General features: G+C 43.8%; 1 protein-coding gene across 2 annotated transcripts in view; it reads right to left on the bottom strand.

Annotated features, from left to right (window-relative positions):
• The window catches only part of NFRKB (nuclear factor related to kappaB binding protein), a 39,010-nt gene that overhangs the window by 9,636 nt on the left and 6,000 nt on the right, over nt 1–23,374 (bottom strand). Inside the window, exons 3-21 of one of the 2 annotated variants that reach the window (XM_021696540.2) lie at nt 23,090–23,291; nt 14,389–14,516; nt 13,507–13,681; nt 12,826–12,927; nt 12,120–12,193; nt 11,314–11,398; nt 10,716–10,896; nt 10,353–10,461; nt 9,982–10,108; nt 9,663–9,728; nt 6,466–6,545; nt 6,311–6,357; nt 3,435–3,495; nt 2,841–3,015; nt 1,629–1,735; nt 1,086–1,209; nt 816–895; nt 464–684; nt 75–345 (exon numbers count right to left, since the gene is read on the bottom strand). In XM_021696540.2, coding sequence (XP_021552215.2) covers nt 75–345; nt 464–684; nt 816–895; nt 1,086–1,209; nt 1,629–1,735; nt 2,841–3,015; nt 3,435–3,495; nt 6,311–6,357; nt 6,466–6,545; nt 9,663–9,728; nt 9,982–10,108; nt 10,353–10,461; nt 10,716–10,896; nt 11,314–11,398; nt 12,120–12,193; nt 12,826–12,927; nt 13,507–13,681; nt 14,389–14,516; nt 23,090–23,291 — 2,415 coding nt within the window. Of the gene's footprint in view, nt 1–74; nt 346–463; nt 685–815; nt 896–1,085; nt 1,210–1,628; nt 1,736–2,840; nt 3,016–3,434; nt 3,496–6,310; nt 6,358–6,465; nt 6,546–9,662; nt 9,729–9,981; nt 10,109–10,352; nt 10,462–10,715; nt 10,897–11,313; nt 11,399–12,119; nt 12,194–12,825; nt 12,964–13,506; nt 13,682–14,388; nt 14,517–23,089; nt 23,292–23,374 lie in introns of both variants that reach the window. The other variant, XM_044919687.1, reaches the window with a different exon arrangement.

Here is a 23,374-nt window from a genome sequence, read left to right as displayed (position 1 = left end):
TCCTCAGTCCCTCCCCAGCCTGCCCAGTGGACTCATCAGACTACCTCCGGGTCCAAGGCTCGCTGTCCCTTTACCTGGGGCACAACTTTGGTCTGTGGAGCAGTGGCTGGAGCGCGAATCTGTGGTCCTGCCGGCATCTGGGGCAGCGTCTGCGTTGGTCCCGCCGACTGCTGAGTCACAGTAGGAAGGCCAGGCTGGGCCACCACCCGCACCTGGGGTAGTCCAGCTGAGCCAGAGTGGCTCACGACGCGGGCGGTGGCCTGAGAACTTGGTGGAGTCTGGCTGGAAGCCGGGGAAAGCATCGTTCCTAGCTGTGGCATGGTTGGGGAAGACACCAGAAGAACACTACAAGGATATGGGAAAATGGGGGGGAGGGGAACACAACAAGACCCAAACAATTTAAGCCACACATCCAAAAGGCCTTCAGAGGGAGAAAGCTGGAGGAAAAAACGGAGGAGCTTACCCTGAGCTAGATTTAGCTGGTTCTGAGACAGCAGCAGGGCCACTTTTGTTCACTGATGACACAGGTGGAGGGGAGATCGGAGTGGCAGGCAAAGCCGGAGTGGTGGGGGTCACAGGTGTGACCGGGGTGGGTGGCATGCTGGAGTCACTGAGGCTCATCTGGCTCTGCTCAGAGGGGCCACTGCTGAGGACCTTCAGTGAACTCTCCTTGGTACCGGATTTCTACGAGCAGGAGAGAAATCGGGTGCAGTTACCAAAAGTCCCCAAGGGGTGGCACGGCCCTGCGGTTCCCAAAGGCCTCGCTGCCACCACCTGCGACACCACTGAGGCACCCGCTCTCAGAGGTCACTTACCACCTTCGATGGGGGCTTGGGTTTTTGCTGAAGGGCTTTCCTGGCTTTAGCTGCAGCTGCCTGTGCTTGGTGAATCCGCTCTGTAAACAAGAGTGGTAAGCCTCAGCAAGTTTAACCTCAGCACAGTAAGGAGGGTGGCTTCATTAAGAGCCGAGCCCCAGCTGGTGGCCTCACCAGCGGGATAGGTCCTGCCTGAACGTCACTGAAAAGCCTAACAGCACTGGGGCAGGAAGTCAGAAGCTTCCCTAGTCCACTCGGGGCCTCACGCACCGAACTCCTCCTCACTCCGGTCTCGATGCAGGTAGATCCACAGCTTTCGCCCAATGTCGTATTTCACACACGGGTCTTTCTCATAATGCAGCCGATCCAGTGCTCCGCTCACCACTGTGTTCACCTGAGAACCAGAGCAAAGGGAGAAAGGGACGCGTCAGACTCAGACGCCAGAGCAAAATCGCTGGGTGTAAGTTGCAGCCGATCAACAGATCCTAACTCGGCCGGGTGGCAGCACCGCCAACAGCTCACTGCGTCACTGGCAAAACAAGAAGCACCCTAAGATTCCTGAAAGACTGAGCTGTGCCCTGAAGGAGCCGGGGAACTAAGAAGCCATAGAAGCTGAAGGAAACTGCAGAGTCAAATCTGTGCTCCACTGACTACAGGGTCTTAGGTCATCACTGTTCCCATTTCTTAGGATCTCCTCCTTTCCTCTTCATCACTCAATTAAAAAAAAAAAAAATTACGACATTTTATGTTTCCCTCTAAGTTTTCTCAAATGCGTTCTGGAACAAAACAAACACGATCTCTTTTCCATCCTACCTGGGTGCTGGTGACATCTGGGGCGAGAAACTGGGAGTCCTTGAGTAGTTCACAGATCTCTGCCCGGGTACCTTCCCCGTTAGGCAGCCGGGCCGCAGCATCTCGAACTGATGGCATGAGAAAATGGAAAGTCCAAGAGTCAAGCACGGCTGCCACTGAGGAGCACTGTCCTTCTCACGTGCTCTCGTGGGGAGCAGCTCGCTGAGGAGTGTCTCTGCTGTAGTCAGACTCGGCATTACCATCTATTCTGATAGTAATAAGGGGGCAGTGGCCTATACTCTTCACACTTTCAGCCAAGACTGAGGTCTGTTAACTCATGTGGGAAAAAATTTCCACATCTGACTGAAATTTAGCATTTTCCTTCAATTATGAGCAAAGGTACTGGCAGTGACGTGATCAGAAATCAGGTATTTTCATATCACATCACAGCTGCTGTGGACAAGATCACATCACGGTATCATTTCCACTCATCACTATACGGAAATTACAGGAGATGTAAGACCTGCTACTGGGAACTGTCATTCAATATCATAATAAAAACATATATATTTCTGCATCATAAATTTAACATTGTGATAAATATTTTAATAGGGCCGGTTTCTTTAGTAACTCTATGCATTTCATTTTATGCGTTTAAAGACCAGATCCTGAGATGGAGTCTGCAGGATTCACCAGACTACCAAAGAGCTTCATGGCACAAAAAAAGGTTAAAAACCTCATCATTAAAATAATCAGCCTAGGGCGCCTGGGTGGCTCAGTTGGTTAAGCGACTGCCTTCCGCTCAGGTCATGATCCTGGAGTCCCGGGATTGAGTCCTGCATCAGGCTCCCTGCTCGGCGGGGAGTCTGCTTCTCCCTCTGACCCTCCCCCCTCTCATGTGCTTGCTCTCTCTCATTCTCTCTCTCAAATAAATAAAATCTTTAAAAAAAATAAAATAATCAGCCTAGAGAAAGCAAATTCCCACACTCAAGCTAACTATTTAGCTGGCCTGTGAAAAATTCCTACATGAAAATAAATGTGAGCCCAGACTTAAGGGAAGAAACATCGATTCCTAGCATCAATCTCTGGGGATCGAATTCCCCCTTTATGTCCCAAACTCCAAGGCCTCCTAAAACTGCATCTGACCATCAAAGCCCTTCTGGGGGGGTTGGTTGGGGAGACAGCTGATTAGAGAAAGAAGGGATCCCTGACAAGAGACAAATGGACACATACCAAGAGACAGGATGGTGACATAGGCAGGCCGGTCAGAGCGCAGCAGGGAGTGTTCCCGAGCCTTGTTGAGTGAGGTCTCCTTGTCAAAAACACCCTTCACAGGCCCCACCACAGACTCGAAGCCATGCATGCGAAAGGTGAATGCCTTATGGGGTTGGCTGTATCTGTAACGCTCCTACCAAGAGAAAAGAGACAAGGCTCCTAAGTCACAATTAGTGGGGTTCTGTCTAATGCTCTCATACAATAAGGGGTCGACCTGGAGAGACTAAAACAAGGAAACAGGGTATTGCACTAGGAATACTGAGCCAAACACAGTGGGAAAAGGATGATCTCCAAAGAGATCACTAGTAAAGGGACAGAGAGATAAATATAGATGTATTCTGCTGTCTGGAAGAAAACCCCATCAAAACATTTCTCATTCCCTTTCCTCACACCAATTCCACCCCCAGCAAACAATCTCAACCAACAGAATATCTAAGGTTAAGGGTGTGAGCTTCCTCTAAGAATATGGACTCAAGGAGAGTCAAGCTCAGAGCTTCCTCTGCATGGCCCCATAAATGAAGAGATTTTCACTGGGTGCTAGCAATCCCTTACCTGCTCCTGAAAAACTCTTTTCTCCTCCCCCGTGCTGGGCCGCACCACATAGTCAGTTCTTCTGGAACATAAAGAATTTTGTATCCATCACCCCTTCTCCAGTACCCAGAACCAGTCCTTTGCACCATGAAAAAAATGTCCCTTCATTAGTACTCTGTTCCTGCAAAGGTCAAAAGTCCACTTTCCAGATCCTACCAAGTACTCCCGTATTTCCAAAAATTGCTCGAGTCTCAGAAATCCAGAAAAGTTACTATGTAGATGAGAAAGAGACTGTTTGTTTTTACCTGTTTTCAGTACTATTGCTAAGTAAACTCCATCTAATGGCAACCAAAAAAATCAGCCTGAGAGGAACAAAGGACTTCAAATTTATAACGTGACAAAGATGGTTTTTCTGTTCCCAAGAGAAACTGAGTTTCTCTGTTACATAAGACAATGGTTCTGCCATATTCAGGCTGGCCCTCTGTGCTGGTGCTCAGGAACCTAAAGAACCACACATCAAAAGCAATAAAATACTTAGAAATAAATTTAACCAAAGAGGTGAACGATCTGTACGCTGAAAACTACAAGAATCTGATTTAAGAAACTGAAAAAAAAAAAAAAGTACAAATCAATGAAAAGACTGCCTATGTTCATGGATTGGAAAAATATTGTTAAAATGTCCATATTACTGGGGCACCTGGGTGGCACAGTCAGTTAAGCATCCGATTCTTGGTTTTGGCTCAGATCATGATCTCAGGCTCTGCGTTGGGCTCTGTGCTCAGCAGGGAATCTGCTTGGGACTTTCTCTCCCTCTCCCCATCCCCACTACTCTTCTCTAAATCAATCAATTAAAAAAAAAAAAAAAGTCCAATTACCTCATATCACCTATAGGTTCAATATAATCTCTATCAAAAGCCCAAAACCATTTTTCACAGAAACAGAAAAAATAATCCTAAAATTCATATGGAACCACAAACAACCCCAAATGGCCAACGCAATCCTGGGAACCATCACACTTGCTGATTTCAAACTTTATTACAAAGTTATAATAGTCAAAATAGTACAGCACTGGCATAAAAAGACACATAAGCCAATGGAACAGAATCAAAAGACCAGAAATCATTGTGTAAATGGTCAAACCACTTGCTCCATATCTGACAATGGAGCCAAGAATAATCAATAAGGAAAGGATAGTCTCTCCAATAAATGGTGTTGGGAAAACTGGATATCCAGATGGGAAAGAATGAATCTGGACCCCTATCCTACACCACTCACAAAAATTAACTCAAAATGTATTAAAGACTTAAACATAACACCTAAAACTGTAAAACTCCTAGAAGAAAACATATGAAAGAGGCTCCTAGACACTGGTCTAAGCAACAATTTTTTAGACATGACACAAAAACACAAGCAACAAAAGTAAGAATAAACAAGTGAGACTATTTCAAACAAAATCTTCTGTACAGCAAAGGAAAAAACAAAATGAAAAAGCAACCTACCAAATGGGAGGAAATATTTGCAAAGCATGTATCAAAACCACAATGAGATATCACCTCACACATGGTAGAATAGTTATTACCAAAAAGATAAGAAATAACAAGCATTAGGAAGGATGCAGAGAAAAGAGAACCATTGTGCACTGCTGGTAGGAATGTAAACTGCTTCAGCCACTACAGAAAGCATATGGACATTCTTCAAAACATTAGATAAAAAAAAAAGAACTATCATATGATTCAGCAATCCTACTTCTGGGTGTACTTCCGAAGGAAATGAAATCACTATCTCGAAAAGACAGGTGCACCTTATGTTCATCGCAGCATTATTTACAATAGCTACAACACAGAAACAACCTAACTGCCTGTCAATGGATGAACAGGCAAAGAAAATGTAGTATATAATAATCCATAAGGCAGAATATTATACAGCCATAAAAAAGAAGGAAATCCTGCTATTTGCAACAATATGGATGGCCCTTCAGGGCATTACGCTAAGTGAAATAAGTCAGACAAAGAAGATAAATACTGTATGATCTCACATATGTGGAATCTAAAAAAAGCCAAACTCACAGAAACAGAGAATGGTAGTTATCAAGGGGTGGTGGATGGGGGAGATGGGGAGAGGTTGGTCAAGGGTACAAACTTCCAGTTAGAAGACAAATGAGTTCTGGGGATCTAATGTACAGTATAATGACTAGTTATCAATATTGTTTCATACACTTAAAATTTGCTAATAGAAACCTTAAATGTTCTCACCACAAAAAAAGAACTGATAATTACGTGACATAATGGATATAACTAATATCATGGTAATCATTTCACAGTATATACATGTACCAATTCAACACGTTATACACCCCCACAATATTATATGTCAACTGTATCTCAACAAGGCTGGGGCGGGTGGGGGACACAAAGGACCACATCAGACTGGAAACAATCACATGAAATGATGTGATATAAAGAGCTCAGGATTAGAGATCAAGAGGCCTAAATTCTAGATCAGGTCCTGTCACTAACCTTCAGCAAGTCACTTAACCTCACGCCTCAATTTCTTCATAGGTAGAATGAGAAAGATTAGATGAATCCTTCTCAAATGGAAAATGAAGGAGAATTCAGGGAAAGGAGTATGCCCTCCTACAACATGGATGACAACCCCCTCAGAAACTCTACTATGCAATCCTCTCCCCAATTCAGAATCCTTTGCTCAGAAAGCCACTCTTACTGATGGGAGTGTGTTACCCTTCTCAGGTATGTTAAGGCAGGTTAGAATCAGTGGACACCTAGGAACTCTAAAGTTCACTACGAGTCTAACATACTAAGAAACGTCAGCAAAACCATGGCAGTACCTTAAACTATAATTTCATGGACTACCACCCACCATTCAAGTATTATACTCACACCCGAGGAACAGGTGTTGTGGCATCTGAGCTGTCTTCATTTTCTTGCTGGAGAAAAGGAAAACATTAACAGGTAAATGGACTAAAGAATTTTGGCTAATTTAAGGACTCTGGAAATCCAATAAGAAAAATCTGGTTATTTCTTAAAAACCGTACCTTACAGAAAGCCTGGTCTTTGGTTTCTAGCCACAGCTGGAAGAGTGCAGCTAATTCCTTTTCATTATCTTGGGACTGGCCTATCAGGAAAACAAAAAGGCAAATAACAACAAGAGTAATAACAATACTAAAACAATCTACGGTATTACTCAGAATCCCACTGTCTCCTTACTTGCTGTATCTATGCCAGAGAGAGAACCCATCAGGACCTATAGTGCAATGATCCTGTGCACATACTATCCCCTCAGCCTGTATTGCCTTCCATTCACTGTCTGCCTGGACCAACACTTCTGGATGTTTCCTCAGTAAATCACTCCTTCCCTAGGTATTTGCTGAGCAGCCGCCGTGTGCCAAGCACTGCATACTAGGCAGGGTTACTCAGTGAACTCAGCCTCTGTTCTCACGGAGTTTATAGTCAAATGAGAAAAGAATACAAGTTAATAAAATCTCAAAGTGGTAGATATCACAAAGGATATCATGAAAGCTTACCCTAGGGAAGTTTTCCTGTCCTTGGGGGTCAGAAAAGGCAGACTCATTGTGGGGCAACAAAGGCATTCTACCAATTGGCATAGCAATAAGAAGGTCCTCAGGAAGGAGAAAAGCTTGACCCCCTTGATCTGCCTAGAGATGAGCACCTCCCTCCTGCCCTCCTCCCCTCTTACTTTGTTCGGGCTCCTACGGAAGCACCCATCACACGATGGTCCCTATGTCTCCTGCCCAGACTAGAAGCCACAGAGACCACCAGCACTCGGGTCTGCCTCTGGGAAGAATACAGCCTCCCAGGGCCTACCCTTCTCAAAGCAGCTAAGATGATGCTTCTGAGGACTCTTACATGTTCTCCCTAGTCAGGCAGAGTCCCACCATCGCCGGAAAGTGCTAAACTTTCTTATCCTGGGAAGATTCCTCTACTCCTCTGCCTTCTAGAATTGCTCCTTCATAGTCCATTTCCCTACAGCCTAATCAATCCTCTTCTCACGCCACTCCCTCCACATCCTTACCTGGTGTGAAGTCTGCCACCTGTCTTAGCTGGTCCACAAGCTTAAAATCCTTATTATCTGGTCGGGTAAGGTCTGCCACCCCGGGCATAAGTCCCCCTCCAGGCTGACTTCAAGCCACCAGTCTGACAGAGTCAGAAAGAGCGACACGGTCAGCAATCGTGGGTTGCCTTCAGCTCCCCACGGTCCTTGATGCCCATCACCCTAGTAAGGAATCACTCTTACAAGAAATTCACCAGTTCTTCCACGTTCTCAAATCCATGGGCTTTATCTTCCTGAACCCTTTTAGGCTAATGACCACTCCCCACTTCCTGTGTCCTTCCGGCTTCCAAAATCCAACTATTTCATGGTTTCCTCCCAAGTCACTTCTGCATATGCTCTCCTGCTCAGCCTGCTCAGCCTCGGAGCTTCTCAAGGCTTAGTCTAAGGCCCTCATTTCTCCTCACTTCATGCTTCCTCCCTATGCCTTGATAACTGTAGATATGCCAACAACTCCCTGCCTTGACTCTCCCATATGGATTCTAAACCCACACATCCTACTGCCTACTCAACATTAACACTTTTAAATACCTCGAAGGCAGCTCACACTCAGCACATTCAAAACTAAACTCAGGATCTCCGCCCTCACCCCAGGCAAGATGTCCTCCACAGCTGCCTACCACAGTGAACGGCATCTTCACCGTGAGGCACAAATCTAGCAGAAGTGATGCTTGACAGCACTCTCCCTTTACTCCCCGCAGCCAGTCATAACCAAGCCCTATGGCTTTTACCACCTACAACTTTCTCAACTTTGTCCACTCTCCTCGGGTCCAGATTATCATCATCTCTACGTAGGCCTGTGTGATCTTTTTGAATCGAATCTTCCCTGGCATCGCTGATCCATACTGCTTCCTCCACATGGAATGCTCTTCCCCTCAATCTGCCTCGCTCCTTCCTAGTCATCATTAACATCTCTGCTGAAATGTTCCTTCCTCAGGAAAGTCCTCCCAATTCTGCAGAATACACCAACACCTCGTCATAAACTTCCATCCTTTCTGGTACTTTCCCCTCATAGAATGTGTATGTTTGTTATTTCATGTGAATGGATATTTGTTCATTATATACTTCAGCACCTAACCCAATGCCTGACACCTAAAAGCCAAATAAACGTAAGGAATAAATGAATCTACTATGTTCACAACCTTCTCTCCATCTCTCTTCACAGACCACTCAAGGGGGTAAAGAGAAAGGTTAGTGAATTTCAGTAGGAAATCAACATGGAATTTTCCTCTTAACACCATCACTGGTAACCAAATTACTTCAGGTACATAATAAAACGTAGTAAGTGGGACTTCGTAAATTAAAAAAAAAAAAGGATCCTGCTCTTTGGAAATAGTGTATTCAGGGTTGTCTGACATCCTGTTGCACGTTATCCTCAATAGCAAAGCCCACTGTTGGGAAAGAAAAATAATTACGCTATTACAGGTTAATCTAAAAGCATAGGCACGGGGGCGCCTGGGTGGCTCAGTTGGTTAAGCGACTGCCTTCGGCTCGGGTCATGGTCCTGGAGTCCCGGGATCGAGTCCCGCATCGGGCTCCCTGCTCGGCGGGGGGTCTGCTTCTCCCTCTGACCCTCCTCCCTCTCATGCTCTCTGTCTCTCATTCTCTCTGTCTCAAATAAATAAATAAAATCTTTAAAAAAAAAAAAAAAAGCGTAGGCACGATTTTTTTTTTTTAAGATTTTTATTTATTTATTGAGAGAAACAATGATAGAGAGAGAGCATGAGAGGGGGGAGAGTCAGAGGGAGAAGCAGACTCCTCGCTGAGCAGGGAGCCCGATGCGGGACTCGATCCTGGAACTCCAGGATCATGACCTGAGCCGAAGGCAGTCGCCTAAACAACTGAGCCACCCAGGTGCCCCCATAGGCACGATTAATACGACGATGGGTCCTACTGCAAAATACCCCCACGGATTTAAATCCATCGTCCTAGAAGGGCCATCCCACCCCAGCTTGGGGGAGCCAAAATCCAGTGGAGGGGTGAAACTTAGACCCTGAGATACCAAAGGGGTCACAAAGGATCTTTTTAACTGAGCAAAATAAGACTTAATATTGCTGTTCTCAATATCCTACTAGGCTGTGTGGACTAGAAGGCAAGAGCAGCTGAGCAGAGGATGCAAGACTGAAAACCCACCTCTACGAGTGGGCAGTATGAATTACTCACCAAGCAATTTCCACTGCTGGGTTTTCTCTTTGAATTCAACAAATGCTGAGAAACTGGAAGGTATGGCTGTAAGAAATGGGATCACGTGAACAAGCCGCACAGGTCGGAGCGCGCACAGAATTCCGAATAACTGCAATCCTTGAGCTTTGAGAGAACTTTTGAATGTTTCATAGTGGATCAAGACAGTGGAGACCCCCAAGGCACAGCATTAGGTGAAACCACAGGGATTTAACCAGGAATGCTGTAGTTTACCAGGAAAATGAATTAAACAAGGGGGGGGGGGTGGGGATACTTGACCCTAAGGAAAAAAGTACCTTACCACGACTTTCCCCAGCAAGATATTGCAGGGCTGGTAACACCAACTCTGCCCAGTTGGGGGCGGCAGAGAACCAGCTATTGAGGGAGCTGGCTGGAGAGGACTGCCAATCCAAAACCCGTTCCTCCAGCTAAGGGAAAACAAAGACAGAAGCCAGTTAGAGTTCTATTCCACACCAGTAATCCCGCAGATGCACCAGAGCAAGCTAGGATACATCTGCAAGTCACAGAGCAAGCTAGGATACATCTGCAGGTCACAAAGCAAGTTAGCTGCAGAGCTCTGAGAGGAACCCAGAATTCTTCTCCAGCTGTAGACTGTTAGTTTTCTACAATTTGAAAACTCTGATGTACATCTGACTTTTCCAAAACTCTTACCATAGGAAGGCTAGCCTGCCCCTCTAGCAGCAAGATCTCTAATAGAAGAGAGAAGAAACTGGAAGATATTTCATTGATTCCAAGGCAAGGTTTGAGGTCTTCAAGAGGCCTAATGAAGGAAAAAATATGTAAGAACAATTGAAGAGACCAAGAACACATCCCCAGATGGTTTAGGCCCTCCAAACCCTCTAGGAGTCATACAAAAGTTCAATAAAGGACCACACCATACACGTTCCCTAGCAGGTCCCCTGGGACTCTGGTCTTGCACGTTCAACACGCACGGGCTCATTCCATGCACCAGTGCTGCGTACACCCCAGGTTAACCTTTCACCCTCGAGCAGCAATCTCTTGTTGCTCACTTACTCCTCCTTGATAGCAGGTATAGCCAGCGGAGAAGGGGCCTGGGAGAGAGGCGGGATCCCGTCAGCGCTGCTTAAGGGTTCAGCCAAATCCTCTGCCTCTGATTTGATCAGTTTTATTTTCTTCTTCTTCTTCTCCTCTTTTTCCTTAACCTTTTTTTTAAGGACAGCCAAGTCATACAGGGCTAGGAAGAAAAGGCAACACAAATCACAGAACTGCATTTTCTACATCAGGAAGTGAGGGTCTTATCTGAATGTTATTTTCCAAACACCCACCAGTAGAAGAAAGAAAAGTTTTAAGTAAAAAGACATTGAGTTACTTTTTGTTTCTTTTTGTTTGCTTTTTTGTTTTTCTTTTTTTTTTTTTACCAAATCCAGTGAGAGATTTTACAAGTTAATTTTAACACCTATTAAAGAGCCAAAGATCTACTGTATTGATTTTACATTCATTTTCCACCTACAAATCCATAAGAGGCAATAACTAAACAAAAGTTATCAGCAAGAAGGAAGTTGTGGTCTCATTTACTTATGCCACACGTAGCTGGCTGACGTAACGTAACACAATAGTCAGATGAGGTCAGCCTCCAGAGGACATCACTTACCTGCTAGAGAGCCCTTCCTGCCGGCATTTACTCGAGTCATGATGTCACTGAGAGTCAGGTCCCCTGTCAAAAGGTCCGGATGATCCTGGATGTGATATTCAGAGATTTGTTATCGAGGCCCCAAAAAGAAGCTAAAACTGCTGATGATTTTGCCAATTTACCTAGATATAATCAGATGTTGGGCGCACTTGCGGAAATCATATCTCCCCTTCATAATGGGGCACAGAACCCACTTCCAACATTTCTACTGTATGGCATTTAGTTTATAAAGCTCTTTTGCATTCCTTATCTTAGTGCTCTTCAAACAATCTTGTTAAGTGTCACTATATTTTATAGTCTGAAAACGGGGTTGAGAAAAAGGTAAGGGAATTGCTGATTTCCAGTGTGGATGCTTCCCACCTAACTACCTGGTTTTTCTTCCTCCCCTCTGCTCTTTGGCTTGGCTGCACTGGCATTACCTTGACTTGGTAGAGGAACAGAGAGAGTAAAAAGTGGGAAGAGCACAGGATTTGACTCCTGACTTCCTAGCTGTAGGGCCAAGGACAAGCTCCTTAACCTCTCCAAACACAGGTAAAATGGATATAATGATCCATGTACCAGTCTTGCTATAAAGATTAAATCAGACACTACATCAAGCATTTGTCTTCCTCTCATATCTCTGGTGTTAACGAGCCACTACAGTGGCTCCTGTCCCCCCAACAATAGAAAAGGAACCATAAATGATATGGTGACTACCTTCATCTCCCAAAAGCCAATCCAAAGATATCAGACTGAAAACCACTAATGACCACCCCACCCAATCTTACTGGTTGATGTTTCCGCTTCTCATGGTGCTTCTTTAACATTATCTTCAGGTCACTGTCCCCCAGTTCTATTTTATCTGAGAGAAAATGAACCAAACCACATGGATTAGGTCATTCACTAACATGATGCTCAAATCCCAAGTCTTTCTGGTCACTTGTGATACTCAAAGGTAACACGTTTCTCTGAATGTCCCTTCTGAATCCCATGTACTACAAGCACACACAATCTTGAAATAGTCACAGGATCAACTCTTCAGCTTTTCTCTACACTGATCAGTAACAATGACCTCAGTTAGTTAGCTGTTCCTGAAACACCTCAAAAATTCTTAACCGTCTTCTTTGATTCCTATCCCAATTAAAAGTTCTTCTCTAATTTCAGACATTCTAAGAAACTACTATGGCTCTGATTACCTCTTGTTCTATTATTGAACTGTCCCTAAATATTGCTATTTTAATAATCTACTTTCTTTAAGCCCAAAATACCAGCCGATTAGCTCCTAAAGAAAAGCTTCAAAACAAAGGAAGGAAGAAAGGCAGGCCTACCTACTTGTAAAAAGTGGAATCGTACAGAAACTTCTCCCAATCTCCCACTTATGAGGAACACTGCTTCGATTCCCTGGCAGTAAGAATCCAGCGCCCACCCTGTAAGGGAGTTCTCAGATCTACGTCCTGATCTCCCAAAACGTCCACAGCATCACTCAGTTCTCACCTGCAGTTTTCATATCCGTGGTTGAAAGCGTGGGCACCACCCTCAGGGGCACCGCAGGGCTAGGAGAACGCGCTGGAGAGCTCGGAAGCCATGAGCTGAGATCTTCAAAAGAAAATTTTTCTTGTAAATCCAACGTGGCTGTGGACTCCAATAGGGGAGATTGGGTAAGTGGCCATTTGGGTTCAACAAGGCTAAGCCAACAACATGGAGGCCAGGGTTCCACCATTCCTTTCTGGCCCTTCTCCAGACGAACTGGAGCACACTTAGGTCATTTAAACGGCTCTTCCAGGAAGAGAGACTTCAACAGAGTGATGGGGTCGCACTGCAGCAGGCCAACAGTCACTACTACTTTCCTGTAGGGGGAAAAGTAGCTCTCTCAAGTGGCACAATAGGACCAGACAGGCCTACTGTGGAGAGCCCTGCCACGCAGGGATTCAGCTCACCTAGACTCTAATGCCACGTGAGCACCAAGGGGACAAAGGTATGCAGTCACACCCCACCCAAGAGGAATGGCTCAGAGCCCAAAGACTAGGGAATTCTGAGTGCCGTCATCCAACCCCCGAGACACACAACTGGGAGAGCTTCTTTCCCGGGAGACAAATGGCTACCACTGGCTCCAACTGAACAACACGCTGCTGGTGTAAATCCAACATCCCAGCTACTCCAAGTGCCCACACTCACCCTCTTCATCAGATGACAGGTCCGTGTCGCCACACTCCTCCTTTACTTCCCTCAACACCTTCAAGTAGCGCTGCTGGGTCCGCCACTCCCGCTCCTCAGGGGTACGGGAGGGTGAAGGGCGCTTCTGGCGGAAGGGAAGGGCTGGGCCGCTCCGTCGGGCCATCTCCAGTAGGTCCTAGGAAGAGATCAGATGGGGATACACATCATCATCCAAAGCTTATTCTGGTGCATTCCTCAAGTCTACATTTTCTTCTCTTGATTGTTGAACAAGCTCAATTCCCTCCTTTCAGATCAGAGATGCACACAGGAGAATATGTCCAAATAAGAAGAGCCTCTACTAGGGGCGCCTGGGTGGCTCAGTCGTTAAGCGCCTGCCTTCAGCTCGGGTCATGATCCCGGGGTCCTGGGATCGAGCCCCGCATCGGGTTCCCTGCTCCGCGGGAAGCCTGCTTCTCCCTCTCCCACTCCCCCTGCTTGTGTTCCCTCTCTCGCTGTGTCTGTCTCTATCAAATAAATAAATAAAATCTTTAAAAAAAAAAAAAGAAAGGGGGGGCACCTGGGTGGCTCAGTCGTTAAGCGTCTGCCTTCGGCTCAGGTCATGATCCCAGGGTCCTGGGATCGAGCCCCGCACTGGGCTCCCTGATCCGCAGGAAGCCTGCTATTCCCTCTCTGGCTGTCTTTCTGTCTGACAAGTAAATAAAACCTTTAAAAAAAAAAAAGAAAGAAAGAAAGGACGGTACAGGCTAACTGCGTCAAGGCTTAATTGGTCACATTTTCTCCTTAGTGCTACCTTTGGCATTTGGTACCTGAACGACTTCTTGAAGCCACGAGATGTGTGCGCTCACTGCCCACACCTCATACGCGGTTCCCAGCATTACTTACGCTCCGGGAAGCCAGGATCTGCCTCAGCAGCCTATGGAAGTACTGCTGCTGGGAGGTGAGGTAGCGCTTGTACTGGGACTTGAAGCACAGCTGCCGGTACTTGACCACCTCCGGGTTAAAGTGTCCGTCTGAAAAGAAGAGAGGCACAACTGTGTGTATATACATTTAATACGTGCTTAAAACGTAAACTCTGGGTTAAACTGGAAGACGGTACAGGAGAGAAAAATGACAATCTTTGTGTACGTGGAGCCTACAGTCCAATGGGAGGCAGAAAATAAACAGGTAAACAGAAACTCTTTTTGAGTACTACAGGAAATTCATTTGAAGCAACTGTAGAGAGTAAGGAGGGATATATTTAGGAAAGGGACCTCTAAAGAACAAAATGTAAAATGAAGCCTGATTAAAGCAATTATGGCAAGATGTTACTGATAAACATTGGTAATAAAAGTCATACAGACGTCTGTTATACTAGTTACCAACTCTTCTGTATGTTTAAAAATCTTCAAAACAAAAAATTGGGAGGAAAACCAATGAGAATTTAAAAATAAGAAGTAAAAATGGGGAAAAGGCAGAAGGAATGGCGTGTGCTAAGACAGGATCTGAAGCAAGCAAGAACTTTGCACGTTCCAAACCTTGAGGAAATGTCTGTATGACTAACACAGAGTGGGCTGCAGCTGAGGGAGCGTGTGACACCCTGGGAAGGCAGACAGAGATCCAACCACACAGAAACCTGTAGGTCACGGGGGGAGCTGGATTTTATCCTAAGTGCAACGGAAATAATTTGAAGGGTTTAAAGCAGGAGAATGACATGGCGGGGAGCAAGAGAGGAAGAAGGAAAACTCCTGCAGGGGGTCCAGATCAGAGAGGATGGCACCTTCCCTCCACACTCAGAATAAAAGCCAAGGTCCGAAAGATGGTCTGGAAGGCTCTTCATGATCTGTCCTGGGCTTGCTCTGGCCTCATCTTCCACCAGTCTCCTATTTGCTCCTTCTACCCCAGCCCCACTGGCCTCCATGCTGTTTCCTCAACAGGCTATGTACCCTACTCTCTCAAGGCCTTTGTACTTAAAGTTCCCTCTACCTGCAAGGCTTCCTACTAACACCCAGTATTTTCACAGCTTGCTCCTCTTACCTAAGTCCCTGTCCTGATATTCATCTCATCAGAGAAGCCTTGGCCAACTACCACGTCTAAAACAGCTCTTTCCTATCATTCTAGTCCCATTACCCTCCTTATTTTTGGAAGTACTTAATGCCCATAAGTATTTCATTGTTCGTCATCTGTTTTTCCCTATGAGAATATAAGATTATTACCATATTTCCAGAACCTCGAAGAATGTCTGGCACATATTAGCTGACCAGTAAGTAAAATAGTGGTTATATGAACAGAAGTAGAGAGACCTGAAGATATATTCCTGGGGGAGAAGGATTAAACCAGCTGATAGTTTCAGATGCTGGGGTAGGATGGGGGCCATGGGGAGGTCAACTGAGCATGGTACCCTGATTACTGGACATGAGCAACTGATATCATCACCTGAGATAAAAAGGTCAAGGAGAGGTCCATTTTGGACATATTAGATTTGAGCAGATAGACCATGGTGAAAACTGAGAGGGAAAGACTGAAAAGCTAATCTCAGAAAGCTAAAATGAGAAGTCAAAGTACACGGAATTTCTCTTTTTGTTCCCCCAACCATCCTAATACCACCCAAGGTAACTAATAACAGCAAATGCTTATTTCGAACAGCACCTGACAACTGCCACTATACATATAAGGACCCTGCATATATTAACTCATTTCATCTTCATAACCCTATAAAAGGCACTACTAAATCCCCATTTTACAGATAAAGAAAATGAGGCATAGAAAAGTTAAATAACATGTCCAAGGTCACACAATTAATAAAAGGGGAAAGCAGGTTTGAACCCAGGTAGCCCAGCTGCAGAGTCCAAGGTCTTACCCACCATGCTATGCTGCCTGCTGCAGGGAAATAGGATGTGACCTTCAAGAAACAAGCCCAGAGTTGAATGCTCCTGATGCTGTTTGACATGTAAAAATTGGACTAGCATCTTTTTTGCTTCTGCACTTCTTTGAAATTACTTTCCTTCAGTCTTTAGTTTCCCCCACTTTTTGAAAGCCATTAAATGCCACCCCTCTGTTAAAACAGTATTTTGTATGTATGTATTAAAGAAAATATTATTGAAATAATTATAATAAATCAAAATCTTATTAAAATTAACTGTCTTTATCATTCTTACCACAGCTACTGGAAAATTTTAACTTGAACACATGGTTCATGTAATTAATATTTCTTTTTTTTTTTTAAAGATTTATTTATTTGAGAGAAGGAGAGCAGGGCTGGGGGCGGGGTGGGGAGGGAAGGGCAGAGGGAGAGGGAGAGAAGCAGACTCCCCGCTGAGCAGGGAGCCAATACAGGGCTCAATCTCACAACTCTGAAATCACAACCTGAGCCGAAATCAAGAGTCAGATGCTTAACCAACTAAGCCACCAGGCACCCCGGCTCATTTAACGTTTCTATTCGCTAGCGGTGAGCTAGTTAACAGTGAGGAAAGGAGAGGGTAGTACCAGATGAAGTTGGTAAGTGGACAGGAGCCAGGTCACACACATAGAGCCTTGTAGGCACTGAACTTTACTTCAAGTGAAGGCAACTGCTAAATATTCTGAGAAGTGAAGTTTTAAGAAGCTCACTCTGTAGCTGTGTGGAGGTGGTTGCTAAAACAACCAGGCAAGAGTCAGCAGTGACGAAATAGTGAGTGAAAGCAGGCAAGGTATAGAGCTAAGAACAGTGCCTCAGGGGCGCCTGGGGGGCTCAGTCATTAAAAGTCTGCCTTCGGCTCAAGTCATGGTCCCAGGGTCCTGGGGTCGAGCCCCACATCGGGCTCCCTGCTCGGCGGGAAGACTGCTTCTCCCTCTCCCACTCCCCCTGCTTGTGTTCCCTCTCTCGCTGTGTCTCTCTCTGTCAAATAAATAAAATCTTAAAAAAAAAAAAAAAAAAAAGAACAGTGCCTCAACAGCAGTAACACAGACAGGAACAGTGAGTGGAAGAGCGGTTAGCAAAGAAAGTGGGGTGTGGGGGGTAGGGTGTCAAAGACACAGGAGGAGATCCAGGCCAGAGAAGAGTCACTGATGCAAAGTGGAGGAAAGTCTCAAGATGAAGAAAGTGGTCACGACAGTAGATGCTGGGCCCTACAGGGGCACCTGGCTGACTCAGTCAGAAGAGCATGCGACTCTTGGTCTCGGGGTCATGAGTTCAAGCCCCATGTTGGGTGTAGAGCTTGCTAAAAATAAAATAAAAAAAAAAAAAAGACTGTAGATGCTGTGCACGGACCAAATAGAGAACTAAAAAGCATCTGCTGGGGTGCCTGGGTGGCTCAGTCGGTTAAGCATCCAACTCTGGATTTCAGCTCAAATCATGATCTCAAGGTTGTGGGTTCAAGCCTTGTGACGGTTCTGCACTCAGCAGGGAGTCTGTTTGAGATTCTCCCTCTCCCGCTGCCCCTCCCCCCTGCATGTGCTCTCACTCTCTCTCAAATAAATAAATCTTTTAAAAAAATAAAAATAAATAAAAAGCATCTGCTGGTTTGGAAATTACATGCTCACTAAAGAGACATGGAGCAGAAAAAATGCTCACTGGAACAACTGGTGAGATGTGAATATGGACTATATATTAGATAACATCACATTTGTGTTACATTTTACACTTACATACAGAATTTAAGTACAGAAAAATTCTGTATTTACAGTATCTCTGAATATGATCATTTGTGGTTATGTAAGAGAATTTTTTTTTTAAGATTTTATTTATTTGAGAGAGAGAGCACACAGAGGGAGAGGGAGAAGCAGGCTCTCTGCTGAGCAGGGAGCCCGATATGGGACTCAATCCCAGGACCCCAGGATCATGACCTGAGCCGAAGGCAGACGCTTAAGCAACTGAGCCACCCAGGCACCCCGAGAGAACGTTCTTATTCTTCAGAGACGAATGCTGAAAAATGTAGGGGTACAATGTCTGCAATACTCTCAAATGGTTCAGCAAAAAAAAAAAATGACAATAATACAGTAACGAGAGTGAATGTGGCAAAATGTTAATAGTTGGTGAACCTGATGAAAAGTATAGCTGACTCTTGAACACCAGTTTAAACTGTGTGGGTCAAGTTATATGTGGATTTTTTTTACAGTACATACTGTAAATGTATTTTCTTTATGATTCTATTAGCAGTTTCTTTTCTCTAGCTGACTTCATTGTAAAAAATACAATACATAAAATATGTGTTAATTGACTGTTACAGGTAAGACTTCCAGTCAATACTAGGCTAACAGTTAAATTTGGGGAAAGTCAAAAGTTACACATGGATCTGTAACTGAATGGGAAGCAGGCCCCTCAGCCCTGCAGTGTTCAAGGGTCAACTGTATACAGGTGTCCATTATAAAATCTTGTGACCTTTCTGCAGCTTTGAACTTTAAAAGTAAAAAAGTTGAAGGAAAAGACAGGTCACAGTGGCATTAATAAAAGCACTCTCTGTGAGGTAATAACGGAAGAGCCCCAAGAAACAGGCAGAATGACTGAAAGGGGCAGCTATGGATGTCTTTTAACAAGTTTGGAGATTGGACCTTTGGCTCAGGTCATGATCTCAGAGTCCTGGGATGGAAGAGGACAACGGAGGGGACAAACAACGAAGGACTTTTTTTAGTGTGAGACCCCTGAACGCATCCATAGGCTGAAGAAGAGCAAGTGGAGTGAACAGCAAAACAGAGTGAATACACAGGATAGAAGGGATGGTTAACTGAGGAAAAGAGGTCCCAGAGGAGGGAAAAGATGAAAGGATCAAGAGCAGAGGTTAATCTTAAAAAGAAGACAAAACTCCTTCTTCCTCTGAGACAAGTAAAGTAGGTCAGAATGGAAATGAATACGGAGAGCTGGGGTGTAGGTTGGAAGTAGAAAATGGGGGGTTTATGACAGAAGATCCTTTATGAAGCAGGAAGCAAGTCTGCTAAGCATGTGGAACTTAAGGGAAAGGTGAACATTTAAAACAGAAACAGGAAAGCTAACCAAAGGTGAAAGAATACGGGAATGCAATGACAGCTCAGAAGATGAATAAGCATGGTATTGCACCAGTCTGCACCAACACTGAAACTAAAATATGACCGCGGTCAGAGTGAAACGTGCAGGAATTCCTTGTTTGCATCCTCACCACACCCTAACACTGCTGTGGGGGAAAACATGCCAGCACAGCGGACAGTGCAAACATCACACAAGGTCCCTGCCATAACCCCTCTAAAAGCAGGCAGGCTCTATCAGAAGAGATGGTTTACTCCTACCTGAGGCCCCTGGCTGCAGGGAAATAAACTTTGCCCACTACCCAGGGGAATTCCTCTTTAAACCAGTAACTCACCAAAGGAAGGAACCGAGTTTGAAACGAGCTGAGATAATAAAAGTTTTGCAATGATAAGCCTGTCCCGTCCAGGCTTTTGTAGCTATCCTGTTGTCCAATTTAACAAAACTCAAGGAGATTCACTGTACTTTCAGGGCCTCCTGCCAAAGCAAAGTCACCCCAGAAAGAGGAGAAGAGGCCTCTCTGCTGCCCTCCATGGAACAAAGAGGAAACTGTGGCTTAATAGTGGCCCCAAACCATTTTGCAATCCCCAATGTAATAAATGACTCAGGGCAAGGATCATTAATGCATGTTAAACCACTGAGTAAAACAAAGACTTTTGGGGAAAAGACTACCACCTGGTCCCAAAGTATCATCCTATATTTTCCTTCTGAATTATGAAGAAAAAAGGTACTGTTACAATCAGTATGTCTGGCAGACACGTCCACTTAACCAAGTGCTCAAACACATCATTACCAACATCAGAAAAACTGACATCATGTGCCTCCTGAGGTGATGGTGGGAAAGAAGTAACATTTCCCATCTAGTATTATCGGTAAAATGTTTAACCCAAATCCAATCATGAGGAAACAAGACAATTCCCCAGGGCGCCTGGGTGGCTCAGATGGTTAAGCGTCTGCCTTCAGCTCAGGTCATGATCCCATGGTCCTGGGATCAGGTCCCGCATCCGGCTCCCCGCTCAGCGGGGAGCCTACTTCTCTGTCTCTTATGAATAAATAAAATCTCTTAAAAAAAAAGACAATTCCCCATAAAGCAGGACCTTTTAGAATTCAAGTGTCCTGAGCTCTTCAAAAATGTCAGTGTGTTTTGTATGGAATCACAGAAGACCCCAAATAGCCAAGGCAATCTTGAGAAAGAAAAACAAAGCTGGAGAGATCATGTTCCTTTATTTCAAACTACACTACAAAGCTACAGTAATCAGAACATAATGGTACTGGCACAAAGAGACACACAGATCAATGCAACAGAATAGAGTCCAGAAATAAACCTACTCTTATATAATCAATTAATTTACAACAAAGACAAAAATATACAATAGGGGAAAGAGTCTCTTCAATAAATGGTGCTAGGAAAACTGGATAGCTAAATGCCAAAGAATAAAACTGGACTGCTTTCTTATACCATACACAAAAATAAACTCAAAATGGATTAAAAACTTAAATGGAAGGGGTGCTTGGGGGCTCAGTTGGTTAAGCGTCTGCCTTTGGCTCAGGTCATGATCTCAGAGTCCTGGGATGGAGCCCCACATTGGGCTCCCCACTCAGCGTCTGCTTCTCCCTCTCCTTCTGCCTCTCCCCCTGCTCATGCTCTCTCTAATAAATAATAAAATCTTTAAAAAAAAAAAAAAACTTAATGTAAGGCTGAAAATCCTAAAACTCCTAGGAAAAAACACAGTAAACTCTTGGGACATCAGTCTTAGCAATATTTTTTGGGTCTCTCCTCAAGCAAGGGCAACAAAAGAAAAACAAAACAAAACAAAACAAAAAAACAAATGGAACTACATCAAACTAAAAAACAAAGAAAACCATCAACAAAATAAAAAGGCAACCTGCTGAATGGGAGAACATATCTGCAAATGACATAACCAATAAGGTGTTAATACCTAAATATAAGTAACTCCAACTCAACACCAAAAAGACAAATAATCCAATTAAAAATGAGCAGAGGATGTGAATAAACATTTCTCCAAAGAAGACATACAGATGGCCAACAGACACATGAAAAGATGCTCAACATCACTAATCACCAGGGTACTGCAAATCAAAACCACAAGATATCACCTTAAACCTGTGAGAATGGTTATTATCAAAAAGACAAGAAATAACAAGTGTTGAGGAGGATGTGGAGAAAATGGAACCCTCACGCACTGTTTTTGGGAATGAAAAATGGTGCCTCTATGGAAAATAGTATGGAGTTCCTTAAATTAAAAACAGAACTACCATTCAGCAATTCCACTTCTGGGTATTTATCTAAAGAAACTGAAAACACTAATTCAAAAAGTGTACATGCATCCCTATGTTCACTGCAGTACTATGTACATGAGTCAAGCCACGGAAGCAACTTAAACGTCCATCGATAGATGAAGAGATGAAGATGAATATATGGATAATGAGTTTATATATATATATATAATGGAATACTACTCAGCCTAAAAAAAGAATGAAATCTTGCTATTTGAGACAACATGGATGGACCCAGAGGATATTATCCTTACTGAAATAAGTCAGAGAAAGACAGATATCATGATTTTACTTACATGTAAAAGCTGAAAACCAAAACATATGAACAACCAAAAAAAGAGAAACAGACTCAACAGACACAGAGAACAATGTGATGATTGCCTTGTGGGCGTGGGGAGATTGGGATAAGCAGAATAGGAGAAGGGGATTAAAAGCTACTAACTTCCAGTTATAAATAAGACAAAAGGATACAATGTACAGCATAGGGAATGTAGCTAGTAATATGTAACAACTTGTATGGTGACAGATCGTAGCTAGATATATCACAGGGATCACTTCAGAATATACACAGAGAATCAGGATGTACACCTGAAAATAATATTGCATGTCAATCACACTTAAAAAAAGAAGTCATTGTTTTTGAAAGACAAAGAAAAAAAGGCAGAGGCCCCTAGGTTCAGGGAGCCAAGAAACTGAAATCCAACACAATGCATGAACTTGAATAGATCATGAATTTAAAAGGAAAAAATAAAAAATAAAAGGCCACCATTAAGGATATTTTGGGAACAACTGACAACATCTGAATATGAGATATTCTATGATATTTGCACAGTATAAAATTTCTTGGGTGTGATAAGAGGACTGTGATTACATGGTAGAATGTCCTTGTTAAGAGATACATACATGCTGAAGTGCTTGACAGTAAAGTATCATGTTTTCTGCAGAAAAAAAAGTGTATGTATGACACACAAATACACATATACACATACGTACGTGTGATAAAGCAAATGATAAACTGTTTCGAAATTTTTTTAAAGACTAATCATAAAGGGACCTATAAGGCACTAGTAATGTTTTACTTCTTGATCTGGGTGGTGGTTACACAGTCAAGTTCATATTACAATAAATCATTTATGATTGATGTATTTTCCTATGTAAGTTAAAAATTCTTATAAAAAAAAAAAAGAATAGCCTAGGCAAAGTGTTGCACACAATTAGTCTGAGTCAGTATCAGTACATAAAAATAAATACAATAAATGAATAAAGGAGTATTTACATAAGTGAACATGTTCCTTCTTTTCCACTCCTCTCAAAAAAGAATGCCAAGCTACGTACCTCGGAAAAGCTTCTGGGCAATGTGCAGAGGGTTCCCAAAGCGGAAGTTCTCCCCACTGAACAGGGCCAAAATGAGCTGATTTTGCTGCTCAAAACTGTCTTCAGGGAAGTGAGGCAGAAACTGCTGGAGGTGTTCACGTTGAGAGTCACTCAATACTTCTTGCCATGTTGAAAGGCTGACTACATCAAAGAATATCTCAGGCTAGGACAATTAGGAAAAGCAGGAGAAAAGTAAACAAGAGAAAAACAAGCTTTTAAGTTTTTCTGTGGTAAAATATACATAAA

The sequence above is a fragment of the Neomonachus schauinslandi genome, chromosome 11, assembly GCF_002201575.2.
Source record: "Neomonachus schauinslandi chromosome 11, ASM220157v2, whole genome shotgun sequence".
In the NCBI taxonomy this organism is placed as follows: Eukaryota; Metazoa; Chordata; class Mammalia; order Carnivora; family Phocidae; genus Neomonachus; species Neomonachus schauinslandi.
The sequence above is the reverse complement of the archived record's forward strand: the minus strand, read 5'-3'. Positions and strand labels throughout refer to the sequence as shown.